Genomic DNA, 17,042 nt, shown 5'->3' on the forward strand with positions numbered 1-17,042 from the left:
TGTACAAGAGTTTGTCTTCTATTTGGTGGGTTTACACCATTCATCTGAGAGAGAGAGAGAGAGAGGAGGTGGTCTAGGAATTTGCGAGAAAACTATCAAGCTTAATCAAGGTATTCCTTAACTCAATTCCATCCTTATATTCTTAAGAAAAATGTTCATTTTCGCATCATGTTGACATGGACAAATTGAGACATTATAAGTGTAGGAGTTGTTTCTTACTTGCATATACATATATATATGTTATATATATCTCTATATGTTGGGCATATGTATCACCATTTGAATTGTGGATTGATCTTGTTTTGATTAAGGAGGTTAGATTGGTGTAAGGGAGGTATTTTGAACTCGTACTTTAGGGCAGTATTACTAGAAATGCTGATGCCTTAGCAAATAACATTTTGGAACACACGTTCTGAAATATAATACACTTTCGTTCCAAAACAATGAATTTAGTGATTCAAAGAAATTCCTAAAGTTATCCCAAAAGTTTTTTTCCTAATATATTTCCTTAAAGTTTCCTTAGGAGTAAAAGAAATGAAATATAATAAACTAAAATCTAAGATGATTGAGGCTTTGACATGACAAAACGTCGAAAATTGGCCATAATGCTCATAGAAATATGTTACATGATTAATTTGGAAAGAAAAAAAAAAAAGAAAAAAAACCAATATTTTATTCTAATTGTTTAAAGAAATTACTCTAGACTACAACTACTTTAAATTTTTATAGTGTAAACTATAAATTGCATGAGTCTACCCTTATTGTGCCACAATTTAGAGCATGTGGTATATACTATTCACATTCATGCTCTACGTACCAGAACGATCCATATTCCAAGTAATATAGCTTTTGGGTTTTGTGATTTGCTAGTTAAGAAAGAAGTTGGGTATGAATTGGGGTCGGAATTTTAGGTATCAAAACCCATAAATTTGAGACTCTGTGATGACTGCTCGGACTGTCATCAAACCTTAAAAACCATCTCTATGGATCTCAATGGCGTTCAGTGAGCACGCTACACATGAAGGAGGATGTGAAGCGAAGTCCTACATTGCCTAGGTACAAAGTAATTTGCATTATTAAGCGAAGAGCAACCGCACCTCAACAATTAGCTTTTGAGGTTGAGTTCTACCCAAGATAGTGTAACATGGTATCAAAACTGAAGAACTAAGAGATGGGAAGGGTGCATGTTCCTGCAATGCACGCGACAGGTGCTGCCAAATAAGCACACTACGGGTGAGGGAGTGTGAAGTGAAGTCCCACATTGCATAAGTACAAAAGTAATGTGCAATATATAAGCATTAAAGGAACCCTCACCTCAAGGCTAGCTTTTGGGGTGAAGGTCTACCCAAGAAGTGTAACATGGTATCAGAGTCAGAGTACCCAGGGATGGGTAGGGTGCATGTTCCTAGCTTGCACATGAAAGGTGCTGTTGAATGAGCACTGTACACGTAAGGGAGGGTGTGAAATAAAGTCTCACATCACATGGGTACAAAAGTAATGAATGTGCGATATACAAGCGCAAGAGACCTCTAAGAAGCATGAACATGCAACATGACAAGAAAAAACACCGACACGTCAATTTTCAAAAAATGCAGGAAAACAAGAAGTGGAAAACATGCACAAACTATGGTTTTATATATTTTTTATATGTCATATATGTGAATATTTTATTCGAAGATAATAAAAAATACAACATAACATTACTTCCTAAATTTAAAGGAAGAAGAATTAATAGGTATACATTTATATATAGATATATATTATCGTTGTATCCTCTAAGTTATTTTGTTCAAACTTATAATATGTTTTCTTTTTGTTTGTGTCTCTAAACAATAGATATGTGTCTCTCCAAGTGTCGAAGTGTGTCTGAATCTAAAAAAAGTAAAAAAATAATATGACTTAGGAAGCATGGGTAAAGCTATGAGTATGGATACGGATACAAGGACACTAATACGGAAAAATTTAAAAAGAGTAGGATACGAGTATGGCCCAATACATCCATAACATTTTTATTTTTATAACTAGTATTAGTACCTGGCATATAAAAATTAAGAATTCAAACGTGAAAAATAATTAAAGTATTTTTGTGATGGTCACAAAAAGAAACCCAAATACTTTTTATATTCGTTATAATTGCAAAAATACTCTATATTTTTAAAAACAACAATGATAAGTAGCCCGAAAATTCATGGCTCGAATGGCTCGAAACACACAAAACGATGTCGTTTTGAGTGTAAAACGACGTCGTTTTGACATATTCGAGCCATTCGAGCCACACAAGTTCAAGCCATCAAACATTTTTCTTTTAAAAATTTTAGAACGGGCACAATATAATTATGCCAATATCCCTACATTTTTAAAATTTACATTTATGCCCCAAAGTACCCAAAACATATCTATCCTATACCTGAAATGTACCCATCCCATACCTTGTAAGTTTTCTGAAGCGAATTAACACGTATATTCAACGTGTCAAATACAAAGAATACAACCGATATATATAACAATCCTAAACCTAATCTAAGAAATAACCCTATACAATCAATCTAATATGCACACAATTAATCTAAAAGATACAATCAACTTAAAACATATATTTTCATAATCTGAATATTCTCACACCCCCGCTCAAACTCAAGGTGTTTGAGCAGAAAATGAAGCTTGAGTAACCAGCTTAAGGGTTTGATAGGATATCATCCCCTATTTATATAAATGAAGATTAGGGTTTGTAACAATTACAAGATGAGACAATTACAAGATGAGCCCTGAGGGTATAGAATAATTACAAACCCAAAAACTCAGATAATAATATAATATGCTAACACTCCCCCTCAAGCTGGGGCGAAGATATCTCTCATGCCCAGCTTGCCTAATATGTCATGAAATGGTTTATTCCTAACCCCCTTGGTGAGAATGTCAGCAAGTTGTTCACCAGATTGGACAAAAGGAGTACAAATGGTACCACTAGTGAGTTTCTCCTTAATGAAGTGGCGATCAATCTCAACATGTTTTGTCCTGTCATGTTGAACTGGATTGTGAGCGATGTTGATGGCGGCTTTATTATCACAGTATAACCGCATAGAGTCCGTCTGATCAATACCTAGATCACTCAACAATAACTTGATCCATAAAAGTTCACACACCCCTTGTGCCATAGCTCTAAACTCAGCTTCTGCACTTTACCTGGCAACCACATTCTGTCTCTTACTCCTCCAAGCAACTAGGTTGCCTGCAACAAAGGTGCAATACCCTGAAGTCGATCTCCTATCAGTTACTGATCCAGCCCAGTCAGCATCTGTATAGGCTTCCACACGAAGATGATCATACTTTGAAAAATAAAGACCCTTACCAGGAGCAGACTTCAAGTACCTCAAGATTCTCATGACAGCCTCAAAGTGAATCTGATGAGGAGCATGTATAAATTGACTAACCACACTAACAGCAACTGCAATATCAGGACGGCAGTGAGATAGGTAAATGAGCTTACCCACTAATCGCTGATAGCTCCCCCTATCAACAGCTTCTCCTCCTTCATCATCCCCCAATTTCTGATTAGGTTCCAGTGGGGTGGCACATGCCTTGCAGCCAAGCATCCCAGTTTCTTTCAACAGGTCAAGCACATATTTTCTCTGTAAGATAAATATCCCATCCTTAAAGCGAGCAACTTCAATTCCCAGAAAATACTTCAAGCTTCCCAAGTCTTTGATTTCAAACTCACTAGCTAAATATTTCTTCAACAGAGGTATTTCCCTACTATTATTGCCCGTAAGAACTATGTCATCTACATAAACAATAAGTGCTGTAGTCTTACCACGTGAGGAATGTTTCACAAACAAGGTGTGGTCTGCCTGACTCTGTTTGAAGCCATATTTAAACATAGCCTGAGTGAATCTCTCAAACCAAGCCCTTGGAGACTGTTTGAAATCATATAATGACTTCCGAAGCTTGAATACTTTGCCTTCTGTCTGATGATCCTCAAAATCAGGAGGAATGTCCATATATACCTCTTCTTCGAGGTCACCATGGAGAAAGGCATTCTTGACATCAAACTGATAAAGCGGCCAATCTAGATTAGTTGCTAGAGAGAGAAGTACTCTGACTGAATTCATCTTAGCCACGGGTGCGAAGGTCTCCTGATAATCAATGCCATATGTCTGAGTAAACCCTTTTGCCACAAGTCTTGCCCTGTAACGCTCAATAGACCCATCTGCTTTGTGTTTCACAGTATATACCCATTTACATCTCACAAGTCGTTTCCCGTAGGTAACTCAGTCAATTCCCAAATGCCATTCTTCCTAAGTGATTTCATTTCCTCAATCATGGCTAGTTTCCACTCAGAGGTAGCAAGAGCATCCTGAAAATGGTTAAGAATGCTAACAGAGAAAATATTGAACACAAACGCTCTATATGAGGATGACAAATGAGAGTAGGACACAAAATGTGAGATAGGATGTTGAGTACAAGATCTTACACCCTTCCTCTTGGCAATAGGAACATCAAAATCAATGAACTCATGAGATTCAAAGTTACCTAGACTCTCATCAGAAGCAGCAGATGGCAGTGGAGGAGTAGAAGTGGTCCTTTGTATCCAGTTCACTTGTTGTCTGTTTATGTCCCGGACATAAACATGTCCGTCCTTATCCTTGGTGACATTGGGTTCTATAGTCCCAGTAGAAGAGGGTGATGCAAGAACAACTGGTTCCACCATAGGAAGCACAGTAGAAGAGGATGGTGCAAGAACAACTGGGTTCACCATAGGAAGCACAGGACTCACTTCACACCAAGGCTCCCCCAGAAATGAGGACGGTGACATCGGAGAAGACAAGAAATAGGACTGGGACTCAAAGAAAGTAACATCCATGGACACAAACCACTTACGAGAAGAAGGGTGGTAACATTTATACCCCTTTTGAGTAGGAGAGTAACCAAGGAAAACACACTTGTGGGAGCGAAGGTCCAACTTATCACGGGAAGAAGAGTGATTATGAACAAAACAGACACAAACAAATATTTTGGCAGGAATAGAAAACAAGGACTAGGAACCTAGGAGGACGTGAAGAGGAGCTTGTTTTTGCAAGACCTGGGTAGGGAGACGATTAATAAGATGGGCAGCGGTGAGAACAGCGTCGCCCCAATAGGGCTGAGGCACACTCATAGAAAAACACATGTACCGAGCCATGTCAAGAAGACGCCGATTTTTGCGTTCCGCCACCCCATTTTGTTGAGGGGTATTGGTGCAAGAGGTCTGATGGATAATGCCATGAGTAGAAAAATATTGTCCTAACCCAGAATCTATGTATTTCCTGCCATTATCAGAACGAAATAGTTTGACAGTGGCCCCAAACTGAGTACAAATCATTTGATGAAAATTGCGAAACACAGAGAAAACCTCACTTTTATCTTTCATGAGATACACCCAAGTAGCACAAGAAAAATCATCAATAAATGTAACAAACCATCGATGACTTTTCACAGACATACCCCAAACATCATAATGTATTAATGAAAAAGGAACTAAACTTTTATTCAAACTGGGAGCAAAAGAAGCTCTGTGTTGTTTTTCAAGTTGACAAGACTCACAAAGAAAGTCAGACACATGATGATTTGCGAAACCAGATGGAAATAAATGCTTAAGTAAATAAAAGGAAGGATGCCCAAGACGCCGATACCACAGCCATAAATCAGCGGGGGTAATAGAAGACGTGATGGAAGAATAAGCAAGTTTGTCCGGTTGATCCAAGAAGTAGAGACCATTTTCTGCACTACCACTGCCAATCGTCCTCCTCGTGACAAGGCCCTGAAAAAGACAATGATCAGGAAAAAATGTCACACTACAATTCAAATCCTGGGTAAGACGACTCAAGGATAACAGATTAACAGAAAAATTGGGAACATGAAGAACAGAAGATAGAGGTATGGTAGGAGTGACTTGGACTAAACCTTTTCCAGAAATGGAAGAAATAGTACCATCTGTAATCCTAACTTTGTCCTGACTTGAAGAGGGCTTATAGGCAGAGAAAAGATCAGAGGAGCCAGACATATGATCTGAGGCACCAGAATCAATAATCCAAGGCAAAGACTTATGACACAGGAAAACACAAGGAGAAGAGGCTAAGTTACCTGAGCAGGCAAAGGACGAGGAAACTGTACTGAGAGCAGTAGAAGACCGGCGGTCCAACAATTGGCGCAAAGCATCTTTCAGCATAGCATCAGAAGCTTGGCCAACAGAAGCAGAATTAAAATCAAGTGTATCAACGGCACTAGACTGATAAGCTCGGGAATAGGAACCACGTCCTCTACACTGGCCTGACCGACCTCCTCGAGAACCAGACCGATCACCTCGACCCCCGGATGGAGTCCCATGAAGCTTCCAACACGTCTCACGAGTATGCCGCGGCTTCTTGAAATAATCACAGAATACAAACTCCTTAGCAGCAGATGGAGGGATGGGAGTCAGGCTGAGGCCATCTCGAGGAGTAGACAGTAATGCTGAGCGGTCAGTAGAGATAGGGGACATCATAGCAGACCGGCAACTCTCCTCATTCTGTACATAGGCAAATGCCGCCTGAAGTGAAGGAAGAGTGTCCATACCCAGAACTCGACCCCTAACTGGATCATACTCCACATTTAGGCCTACCAGAAATGTAAAGACCCGTTCCTGTGCGATGAACTTTTTGTACCCGACAGAATCAGCAGGGCAAACAGGCTTATAGTCTTGCAGGTGGTCAAGGCGTTTCCAGCCGTTGGTGAGGAAAGTGAAATACTGCAGAACAGTCTGTTCCCCCCTGAAGTGAGCGCTCAATAGAGCCGGGCAACTCAAATGCCTGTGAGAAATTCTCTTTGCGGGAATAGGTGGCAGCCACAGCATCCCAAACATCCTGGGCAGTCTCCATAGACAAGTAGCCCTCACCAATTTCAGGAACCATCGAATGAATAAGCCAACCCATAATCAAGGAGTTGGTAATCTCTCATTGGTCATAACCCGAGTCAGTGGTACTAGGTGCCTGTATCCTGCCATCAACATACACTCTCTTCCCTCTGCTCTTCAAAAATATAGTCAATCTTTGAGACCATAATAGGTAGTTCTGACCATTAAATAGAGAGGTGGTGATTTTCAGACTAGGGTTGGGGTTCTCAGTCATGGTAGTATGTATAATGGGACTCTCACTCCTCGGTGTTTGAGAAGTAGGGGACACACTGGTGGAATCTGCCATGGATACTATACTACCGTACCCGCAACAAAACTAGTGGCAATCACAAACCCGGAAGGTGGTGGTGAAAGAACAGGCACAATAACCACTATAAAAGCATAACAAAATTAAGAAACCAATTTTTTTTTTAGTTTTGTATTTATTTAGTTATTCATTCATATATGTATTGGTACGGTGTTTATACACGACATAGGTATACCAAACAGAGATGAGAGTATACCAGAGAAGGAGATCGACGAACTGCTGGAGGAGATCGACGAGCTGAGGAGATCGACTGAGGAAGGCAGCTGAGTGACGAAGGCGACAGAGGAAGGCGGCTGAGTGACGATCGACAGAGGAAGGTGACTGAGTGACGACGGCGACTGAGTGATGCAGACGAAGCAGGGATCGACGAGCTGAAGATCAACGCAGTAGATGATCAACCTAAGTAAGTTTCGAACCCTAGAGTGTCGTTGGTGCAGAGGTCGACCAACAAGGGTGAGCCAAAACCCTAGAGGTTCTGCTCTGATACCATGAAGCTTGAGTAACCAGCTTAAGGGTTTGATAGGATATCATCCCCTATTTATATAAATGAAGATTAGGGTTTGTAACAATTACAAGATGAGACAATTACAAGATGAGCCCTGAGGGCATAGAATAATTACAAACCAAAAAACTCAGAAAATAATATAATATGCTAACAGAAAACACTGAGAGTTTGCCAAGAAAAAAAATGAAAGCGAATAGTGGTGTGAGTCTTGATAAAGAAATCAGCAAGTTGCAATGCCAAAGAGATGAAAGGAAGCGAGATGGAGCCAGACTGCAGATGCTGACGGATAAAATGATAATCAATCTCAATGTGCTTCGTCCACTCATGGAAGACAATGTTATGGACAATCTGAATAGCACTACGGTTGTCACAGTAAAAGGATGTCGAAGAAGACTGAGGGACACCCAAATCAGTCAAGAGACGACGAAGCCAAACAATCTCAGGAGTGGCATAAGCCATAGCACAGTACTCAACCTCGGCAGTAGAACGTGCAACAACAGTCTGTTTCTTACTTTTTCAAGAAATCAAGGAATCACAAGAAACATGCAGAAGCCAGAAGTGGACTTGTGATCAGTGCCATCACCAGCTCAATCAGAATCAACATAAGCCACTAAGTCCAAAGAGAAAGTAGAAGCCAACAGTAAACCCTGAAAAATAGTGCTCCGGAGATAGCAAAGAATTCGAACCAAAGTAACCCAATGTGTAGAGCGAGGAGCAAAAACAAACTAGCTAATCACATGAACAGCATAGGCAAGACTAGGATGAGTAACCGTCAGATAAACTAAGTAACCCACAAGCTCTCGATATAAAGTAGGATCATCCAGTGAGACACCATCAGTAGAGTTGAGCTTCACAATAAGCTCAATGAGTGTATCAGAAATCTTAGTATCAGTAAGACCAACACGGTGAATAAACTCATTAGAATACTTAGCCTGGGATAGAAAATAGCCCTTTGAAGAATAAGCAACCTCAATATCAAGAAAATACCGCAAAGAACCGAGATCCTTCATTTCGAAGGTGTGGAAGAGATGTTGCTTGACCTCAGAGATAGCAGAAGAGTCAGAACCACTGATGATCATGTCATTCACATAGAGTAAGAGAGCAACAAAGCCAACCGAGGTATGTCTTAGAAACAAAGCAGAGTCAAAGGCAGAAAGGTGAAACCCAAGCTCGGTAACAGTAGTTTGAAAGCGATCATACCAAGCATGAGGAGATTGCTTTAAACCATTAAAAGAGCATGTTGAAGTCGGCACACCTTCCCAAATGAATGAGGAAGGCCAAAATGTGGATGCATGTAGACCTCCTCAATGAGATGGCCATTAAGAAAAGCATTCTTAACATCCATCTGATAGAGAGGCCAATGTCAAACAGCAGCTACAGAAATTAAGGTACGGGCAGTAGTTATCTTGGCAATAGGGACAAAGGTCTCCTCATAATCAATATCATACTCCTGTGAGAAAACCTTGGCAACTAAACGAGTTTTGTATCGCTCGAGAGAACCATCAGAAAGAGTCTTGACTTTATAGACCCATTTGCAACCAACCAGATTCTTGCCAACAGGCAAGGGAACCAACGTCCAAGTGTTAGTCTTCTGCAAGGCAAACAACTCATCCGCCATAGCTCGTACCCAATTAGAATCCTGACAGGCCTCCTTGTAAGACTGAGGTTTTGCAAAAGAATGAATAATAGACAAAAAAGTATGATAGGAAGCAAAAAAACATATATCAGACCAACCCAACCTGTTTGGAGGAGGACGACGCTCTCTAGTAGGAAATCGGTGAGGAGCAAGATCAGATTTTTCAAAAACAGAAGGAGGAGCAACCGGAGCAGAGACAACTGGTGGAGGAGGAGCCTTGCGACGAGAATAGACTAACAATGGAGGATGAGAAGTGGCCAGAGGTGAAATAGAAATGGCCTAGGGGCAGTCAGTGGAAAGATACTCAGCAGAAGGGGTGGAAGGTGGAAAAGATAGGTGTTAGTGTTAGACAGAGACACGCACCTTCTTAGAAGTGTTTGTGCTTCTTAGGGGCACTCTCACCTTCACAGCTAGCTTTTAGGGTCGAATTCTACCCAAGACTGTGTAATAGCTAGCTCTGATTAAGAATTCTGCAATCTAAGGCTAATCTCTCCAAGAAGATTGTAACTCTTACAGCTTTAATCTTTTTGAAAACAACTGAGAATGAGACACTTAAGTTGTAATACACCTTAATTTGCTTGTAGATAGGCCAATCATTAATAATTACAAAAAACCATAAGCTAAATCACCACACAACCTGGACCTGCAACTTACTCAACCTATGCAATGGAAATAACAGTGCTTAAAAGAAATGCAGTTTATTCAGAAGGAAGAGTACAAAGAGAAGCAAATGACGAAATGCCAATAATAAAAATTTTATGGTGGCAAACCTGAATGAGCAGAAACTTTGCAGTTTGACCTTGCAGACGACGAAGCTCAATCTGCCAGATGTTCTCATAGGATAACTCGAGCTTGTACTCAACAGAAAGATAGGACAAGAAAAAATACAGTTTTCTTAGTCCAAAACCAAATTTCACAGAGACATTTGCCTTTTTCCAGAGCACCGAAAACTTCTCCTTTGAGATCTGACATCCAAAATATAGAGTTACACTTTCCATGTCGTGCACATAGACCTTTGGCTTTTGTACAATATCGAAGTCCTTTGCGTAAGCCTTCAAATAAGAAGATCCATAATACAGGCGTTGATTAGCCAAGGAGATAATATGCTCAGAACTTTTGGCAGAAGTGAATTGAACTGTAGCATATGTTCTTGATCCTCTTTTTTTGGGCTCCCTAACCTCTAAAGCATATACAGTTCCTTTGCCAGTATGTTTCTCCAAGAATTCCTTAACCCTTTCTGCAGACACAAGGTGAGGAAACCCAGAAAGCTGAATTGTCTTACCCATTGAGTCCAAGCGACTTTTCCTGCAGTCTCATTATTCCAGTACTAAAATCAGCAATTGAAAATAAAGAAATAAAAAAGAAGAAGAAAAGGAAAAGAAATTGATTGAAATGAAATGGGGTTCAACTATATTACATACAATGTGATGAAAAAGACAATTAAAATTGGAAGCAGAAAGTTAATAATAATTGGCTGATTATGAGATATGCCAACTAATGTATTCAGGTAATGACTGGCTATTTTGAAAGCATAGTCCAATGCACAATTTGGTATATATATATTATGCAAAAAAAATAAAAAACAATAAAATTTTCTATAGTTTTTTGGGTCATACAAATCTTTCAATGCTTGAAGGGTTCTTATGCATTCTCCATTCTTAAAGAATATAATGCATTAATCAACAAGAACAAGAGGAAATCAAACTCCATAAAGGATCAAAGCCGCCACCTCATGCAAAATGCAGCAAGAAACAATAACTCAATGTTCCTCAAGACATATAATACTATGATATGCAAAATCATTATGCTTTGGTACCAATTGGGAAAAAATTTATTCGTTGATATGGATTGCTTTGGTGGCTTTGGTTAATTAATTTAATCATTCAATCTAAATTGCAAGCATAAAAATAAATCAATCACACAAACAGAGACTCATGAATTTTAACATGGAAAACCATCTGGAAAAGACCACAGGACCTAGTCCAATCAACCAATCCACTATAAAGAACAAAATATAAATTACAACTTACAAAACAACTCTAATTGAATCCACAAACTTGTTGGTGTGCTTGTACCGATCAAATCCATGATCTCCATAGTTGGTTGAGACTTGAGTATTGAATCTAGAATATTTACCCCCCCCCCCCCCCCCCCCAAAAAAAAAATGCAGAATACCTCTGGAATTCACCACAAATTGAACATGATCCAACAATCTACCTTGGTAGGCCAATGTATGAACAATTATGTACAAACCCCAATGGGTTTTGCCTACAGGATTAAAAAACCTAACTAGAATGGAATTCTAGCACTAACAAGATGCATCATCAGCAAAAAGTAGCACAAAAAAACAATAGAGAGATAACTTAGATTTTTCATATCTAGTAATCACAAGATTCTTCTTTTTTATGTCATAAGTTGATAGCGGTTGTGAGAACCCGAATATAAAAATTAAGTAAATAATTAAATAATAATATTACAATCTCAAATATTTTGGTGGTGAATTCTAAGGTGCAAATTAAATATTATTGGAGGATCCTTTAATTAATTTTTAAACCTAAAATAAATTTATGGTGAAAGTCATTGATTTTGAAGCAAGATTTATTATTAAAAAAAAAAATTAGAGAAGAGGGTGTGACTTGAACTCTAGACCATAAAATTAATAAGTTAGGTTCTTACCATTTGAGTTGCATGTAACTTATATATGTATTTTGTATATTTATCTATCTATTTGACCTAAGTGTGCCCACCACTAATATAAAATAAAATAAACACAAACCCTAACTCTTGTTATAATTGTTTTCCACAACACTAGCAGCCCTAGCAGCCGTGGGTTTATGAAGGAAAGAGAGGGGTTTTTCAATCATCAAGATTATTGTTGTAGCCAAGAATGAGAGCCTTGGGTGTGTTGTGCTGTGTGGCCTCCTAGGTTTTCTTCTCTTCTTTCTTTGTTCTTCATCCTTATTCTATTATTATTTTATTCATTCATGGAGGTTGTAGGTTTATATATTTTGTATATATATATATACTGTTAAGAAATTTGAGGAGTTAAATTCATGTATAAAGATTGGGTATTATTCTTAGTTAAAAATTCTGCGCATAATCACGAACTTTAAAAATCAAGAAACCATATCAAACGGATGAATTTTAATCTGAAATTTTTACAGTAGATTAATTACATATTGAATTGTATATCTGATTTTTTTCATAATTTTTGGGAATCGAAATCCATATAAATTGAGGAATTCAAATCTGTCCAGGAAACCAGTCCAAAACAGTAAATTCGGGAGTGTTGTTCTCTTTGGGTATAAATCCAAAAATTATCAAATTAGTGTCATTAGAACCGGTTACGAGTCTAGTTTCATACGTTTTTGGCCTTGCATTGATTGCTCGTGTATGTTAAGAGAACCGTCAATTTCTTTAAAGTGCTGCAGAAAACAACCTGTTTAGATATAATAAATTGTAGATAATTATTTTGATAAGCAAATCAAGTGAAACTAGTTGGGTTTGAAACTTAGGATATATTAGATCATATCTGGAGGTTATTGGAATTTTTCGAATAGCGTGGAGTGGATTTTGTAATTTTCAAAGTTAGCGAATTGGTTGGGAAGGCTTGCTTGAAATTCTGTTTTATCTTAAAGTCACAATTAATTAAGTTTCGATCGGAACCTATGTCTTGGGTGATTTTAGACCTTGAAGAACATAAACTTAGGTAATATTTAAGAGTAACGGTGAGTTGGGTTGAGCCGTGTTAGTGCGCTTTAGTTTGGGGTTACTTAGTTCGTATTCTTTAGTATTTTTAAATTAGCAGTGACGTGTAGTTTTCATATTGGTTCAGGGCACTAGTTGGACTTTCACACTCTATACGAGGATTATATTATTTCGTTTCCAGGTGAGTAGTTTCATGCTACATATTTTTATAAATGTTCCCCTACCCTGAACTGTTGGAAAAATTAAATTGTTGTTTTATGATTAAACTGTTTTGATAAATTATTATATTATCAATTGAATCAAATTATTTCTGAAACATGTGTGAACTTGGCATACTGTAAACTATTTGTTTTGGTCTCATGTTTATAATGATGAACTACCATGTTTTGCGAAACTGATGTGTATTGATTATTGGGACCATGTGTGTATTTAGTCCAGGGAAATTATTCCACTGTGTGTGGTGACTCTGGCCACTAGGGAACAGATCCGGGTTGGGCCGTGATGACTCTAGTGCTCAACGATTGTAAGGAACAGACCTTTAAAAACAACTAGGTGACCTTCAATCGGATCGTCTTTGAGAAAAGGCCCAGGTGCCACCCTGAGGATGACTCTTAGTTCGGTATTGGATCCAACGGGGCTTATAGCCTGAGAAATGTGTGGCAGATTATTTGTTTTTATTGGTACCTAGAAAATTATTGGTGTTCATGTTATAATCTGTTTTAAGTGAAAAATGTCGTTTATCATGTTCTTGCGAGACATGAGTATTTTAAGTGTTGAATTGTGGAACCTTCTTTTTGAAACAGATTGTATTTACCAAACTGTATGCCAATCTAGTTTCTGTGATATATATCTTATTTTGGAATTGAACCCTGTTTTCAAAATTGTATTTACTATCCATGTTGCTACTCACTGAGCTATCAGCTGACTTAGTTGTTTACCATTTCCAGGTGTTAGAAGGACTTAGAGTGGACTCATGGCATAGCGGGGACTCAATTGCATGGACCTCTAGGGCATTCCTTTAGTTTAGAGTGTTATGTCAAGTTTGTGCATATTTATATTTATTCTTATCGAAGTTCATTTAGGATTATTTTTGATATGTGGGTTGTTTATATCCCATAAGTTTGGATGGTTTTTTATTACGGTTGATTTTGCCGTTTATAATTGTGACATGTCTGGATTGAGTTTTGGTTATTTATTATTGGACTATTGTTCAGTTGTTCAATGTGATTGGATTCGTGTTTAGGCTTACGTGTGCCTTGGGCTAAGTCCCTGTGGGCCACGGCCGGTCATGCCCGGATTTGGGGTGTGACAGCGGTACACAACAAGAGTAAGGCATATTGTTTTTTTTCATTGTGCCGGAAGACAAGGAGATGAGGCTGTGTTAGCCTTCTCTTCACCCAGAACTAGGGGTGTGCATAGGTTGGGTTGGTTTGGGTTGGGTTAGCACTAAATTTCAAACCAAACCAATCATGATCGGTTCTAGGTTTTTGGACCCAAGAGCAAACCAATGCTCCATTGGAACCAACCAACCCAATATAGCTCTGGTTGATTCAGGTTAGAACAGTGGTTCCATTGTACTTACATAAGTGAATCATTCCTTTATATAACACATCCTCAGACTTATGTTTTTATTATATATTTCTATGTAATATGCATATAAATAGATATTTATTTATTGTCATGTTCCCCAGATGTTGCTTATCAAAACAAAAAGTCATGTTCTTCCGATGAACGTGTCTTGGTTTTCAAAATTGTTGCATCAACATGTCCATATGGTGATGTTTCTGCGTCCCATATCCATACTAATGTTTTTTTACATCCCTTCCTACAAGTGTCCACGCTAGTTAGGCTATGAAGTATGAACTACTGTCATTTGATTTTTGTATATCCAAATTTTTTTTTTTCCATGCCTCTTTATTTTCTATTCCTGCCATGTATAAGCTAGAACTGTTTTTCATGGTTAGTACCTATGAGATTTTTTTTTTTTTTCTTTTTTCCTTCCTCTTATTTCCTGTGTTGGTCTAGAGGAGAAAATGGGCTATACAATTGGGCATGGTCCTCCCCCCACTCCCTCCCAACCATAATGATGGTAGGGTTCTATCCTAGGCCTCAAATACCACAATCGAGACGCTTTCCAGGTTAACTTAGGCCCCTTAAATGCTAACAGATTTTAATCCCATTTATCATTGTATATTTTCTTTGAATTGTACTATGGCTTTTGTGAGATACTTACACCTTGTAATACTCTGCAACATTGATGAAATTTGACACTTTTCTAGTACACCATGATTTGTTATTTGGTCCTCAATAAATCATTTTAACTTCTCCAATCCATTAAAATCATAATGATTATTAATAACTATAAAGGTCAAAATCAGTGAACCTAATATCTATCAACTTGAGGTTAGAAGAAATAGCATGGAAAACTAGTAACGGTAACCAAGTTCACTATCATTACGTTGGAACATAAAAGAAAAAGAAAATCTTATTAATTAGTAGATAGAGCTTAGCAATTGAGCATAACAAATTAAAATTTCCTATAGAAGATTGTTCCTCACACATTAACATCTCAGGACTGTACATGCAGACTGCAGTACATGCAATAAAGTCAATAACACCTAGCTCTTTGATATCAACCACTTGAACAATCTAGGTAACTTTTCAGACATCAACGGATTCAGTAGACAAGAGGCATTAATATCAACAGAAGGACAGCAATTCCTATAAAATTTTGGAGATCATAGTATTTGTAAAAGAAAAATAAAGCACTATGATGTTTTGTGAAAACTCAGCAAACAATAAGTTGCATATAACCAAAACCTCACCGTTGATACAAAAAATTAGCACATTTCAAGGGATGCGTCAAATCATGGGATAACAACACACACAGACACAAACAAACAAAGCAATTTTGGGAATATTATTACATGCCAAAGACATACTCAAAACAAGAAAGCAATCAAAACTTATCTATCACCCCAAAATTAACTCAAAATTGATAGACAGAAGAAACCATATAACCTCATCAAACAAAATTAAAAACCAAAAAGCTATTAAAAAATGGTGATGGTTGCCTTTTCTAGAAATGCTTAATTGGAGCAGCCATGTGACAATTGGGGAAAAAGAAAATACAAGTTCAAAAAAGAAAGTAGCGACTTTAGATAGAAATTATGGGAAATTTCAGGTTTTCCTTGAGAAGTTAAGTAGACATTATTAACAAGTTTAATTAATGATAGTCCAGACAGAGTAATGACACATGAAATTGGTTAATCCTCTAACTAAACAGCTAAAAAATACAGATATGCTGTGTTAGATTGCAGAGAAAACATAAGAAAATAAGAAAAAAAATTCAAGTATAGTATACAAAAAATTAACATAAAAAAGAACAAGAAGAACCGAAAAATAAATAAAATAAATAAAGCCCACTCAAGTAAACATATTAGCAAGCAAACGAATGGAAATCTTGATCTTTTCCTTTTCTTTCTCTTGGGTTTTCCAAGAAGCCAAACGGAGGGTGAATGAAAATAATGGGTTCTACCCACAACTAATGAAGCAAAAATCAGCAACTAAAAAAGAGTTGGCATTCAAAGATTAGAGAAAGAGTCTGATCAAAGTAAATGCAAGTAGAGAGAGAGAGAGAGAGAGAGATATGTACCAGCAGATGCAGAGACTTCACAAGCAGAAAATGAACGAGGAGGCTCACAGAATGGACCAAATATATAGTCCTTATTAGTAGTGAAGGACTATACATACTGTATGTACACATACTATATAGAGAGAGAGAGAGAGAGAGGAATATTCTTCCCCCATTTGTGAGAGAAAATTGACTAGCCATTGACGATCAAAGTCACTCACTCTCTGTCTGTCTCTGTCTCTCTCTCTCTCTCTCCCTCTCTCACACACACACTCCCTCTCTATAGGTTGATTAAAAAATTTGACTCCTAAAACGTGGCCCAAT

General features: G+C 37.9%; 2 protein-coding genes across 2 annotated transcripts in view; both read right to left on the reverse strand.

The window, feature by feature from the left end:
- The window catches only part of RDR1 (RNA-dependent RNA polymerase 1), a 28,409-nt gene extending 11,409 nt beyond the window's left edge, over positions 1–17,000 (reverse strand). Inside the window, exons 1-2 of the mRNA XM_028214535.2 lie at positions 16,740–17,000; positions 10,147–10,681 (exon numbers count right to left, since the gene is read on the reverse strand). Coding sequence (XP_028070336.2) covers positions 10,147–10,662 — 516 coding nt within the window. The 5' untranslated portion in view covers positions 10,663–10,681; positions 16,740–17,000. The remainder of the gene's footprint in view (positions 1–10,146; positions 10,682–16,739) is intronic.
- LOC114272836 (uncharacterized) lies at positions 5,617–7,009 on the reverse strand. The gene is made up of 2 exons (XM_028214536.2): positions 6,121–7,009; positions 5,617–5,797 (listed from the first exon to the last, which is right to left on the reverse strand). The coding sequence occupies exons 1-2, from the start codon at positions 6,875–6,877 to the stop codon at positions 5,763–5,765; spliced, it is 792 nt and encodes a 263-aa protein (XP_028070337.1). The 5' UTR covers positions 6,878–7,009; the 3' UTR covers positions 5,617–5,762.
- Positions 17,001–17,042: the final 42 nt, after the last annotated feature.

This window comes from Camellia sinensis, chromosome 5 (genome assembly GCF_055761805.1).
Source record: "Camellia sinensis isolate YWXY chromosome 5, ASM5576180v1, whole genome shotgun sequence".
Taxonomy (NCBI): Eukaryota; Viridiplantae; Streptophyta; class Magnoliopsida; order Ericales; family Theaceae; genus Camellia; species Camellia sinensis.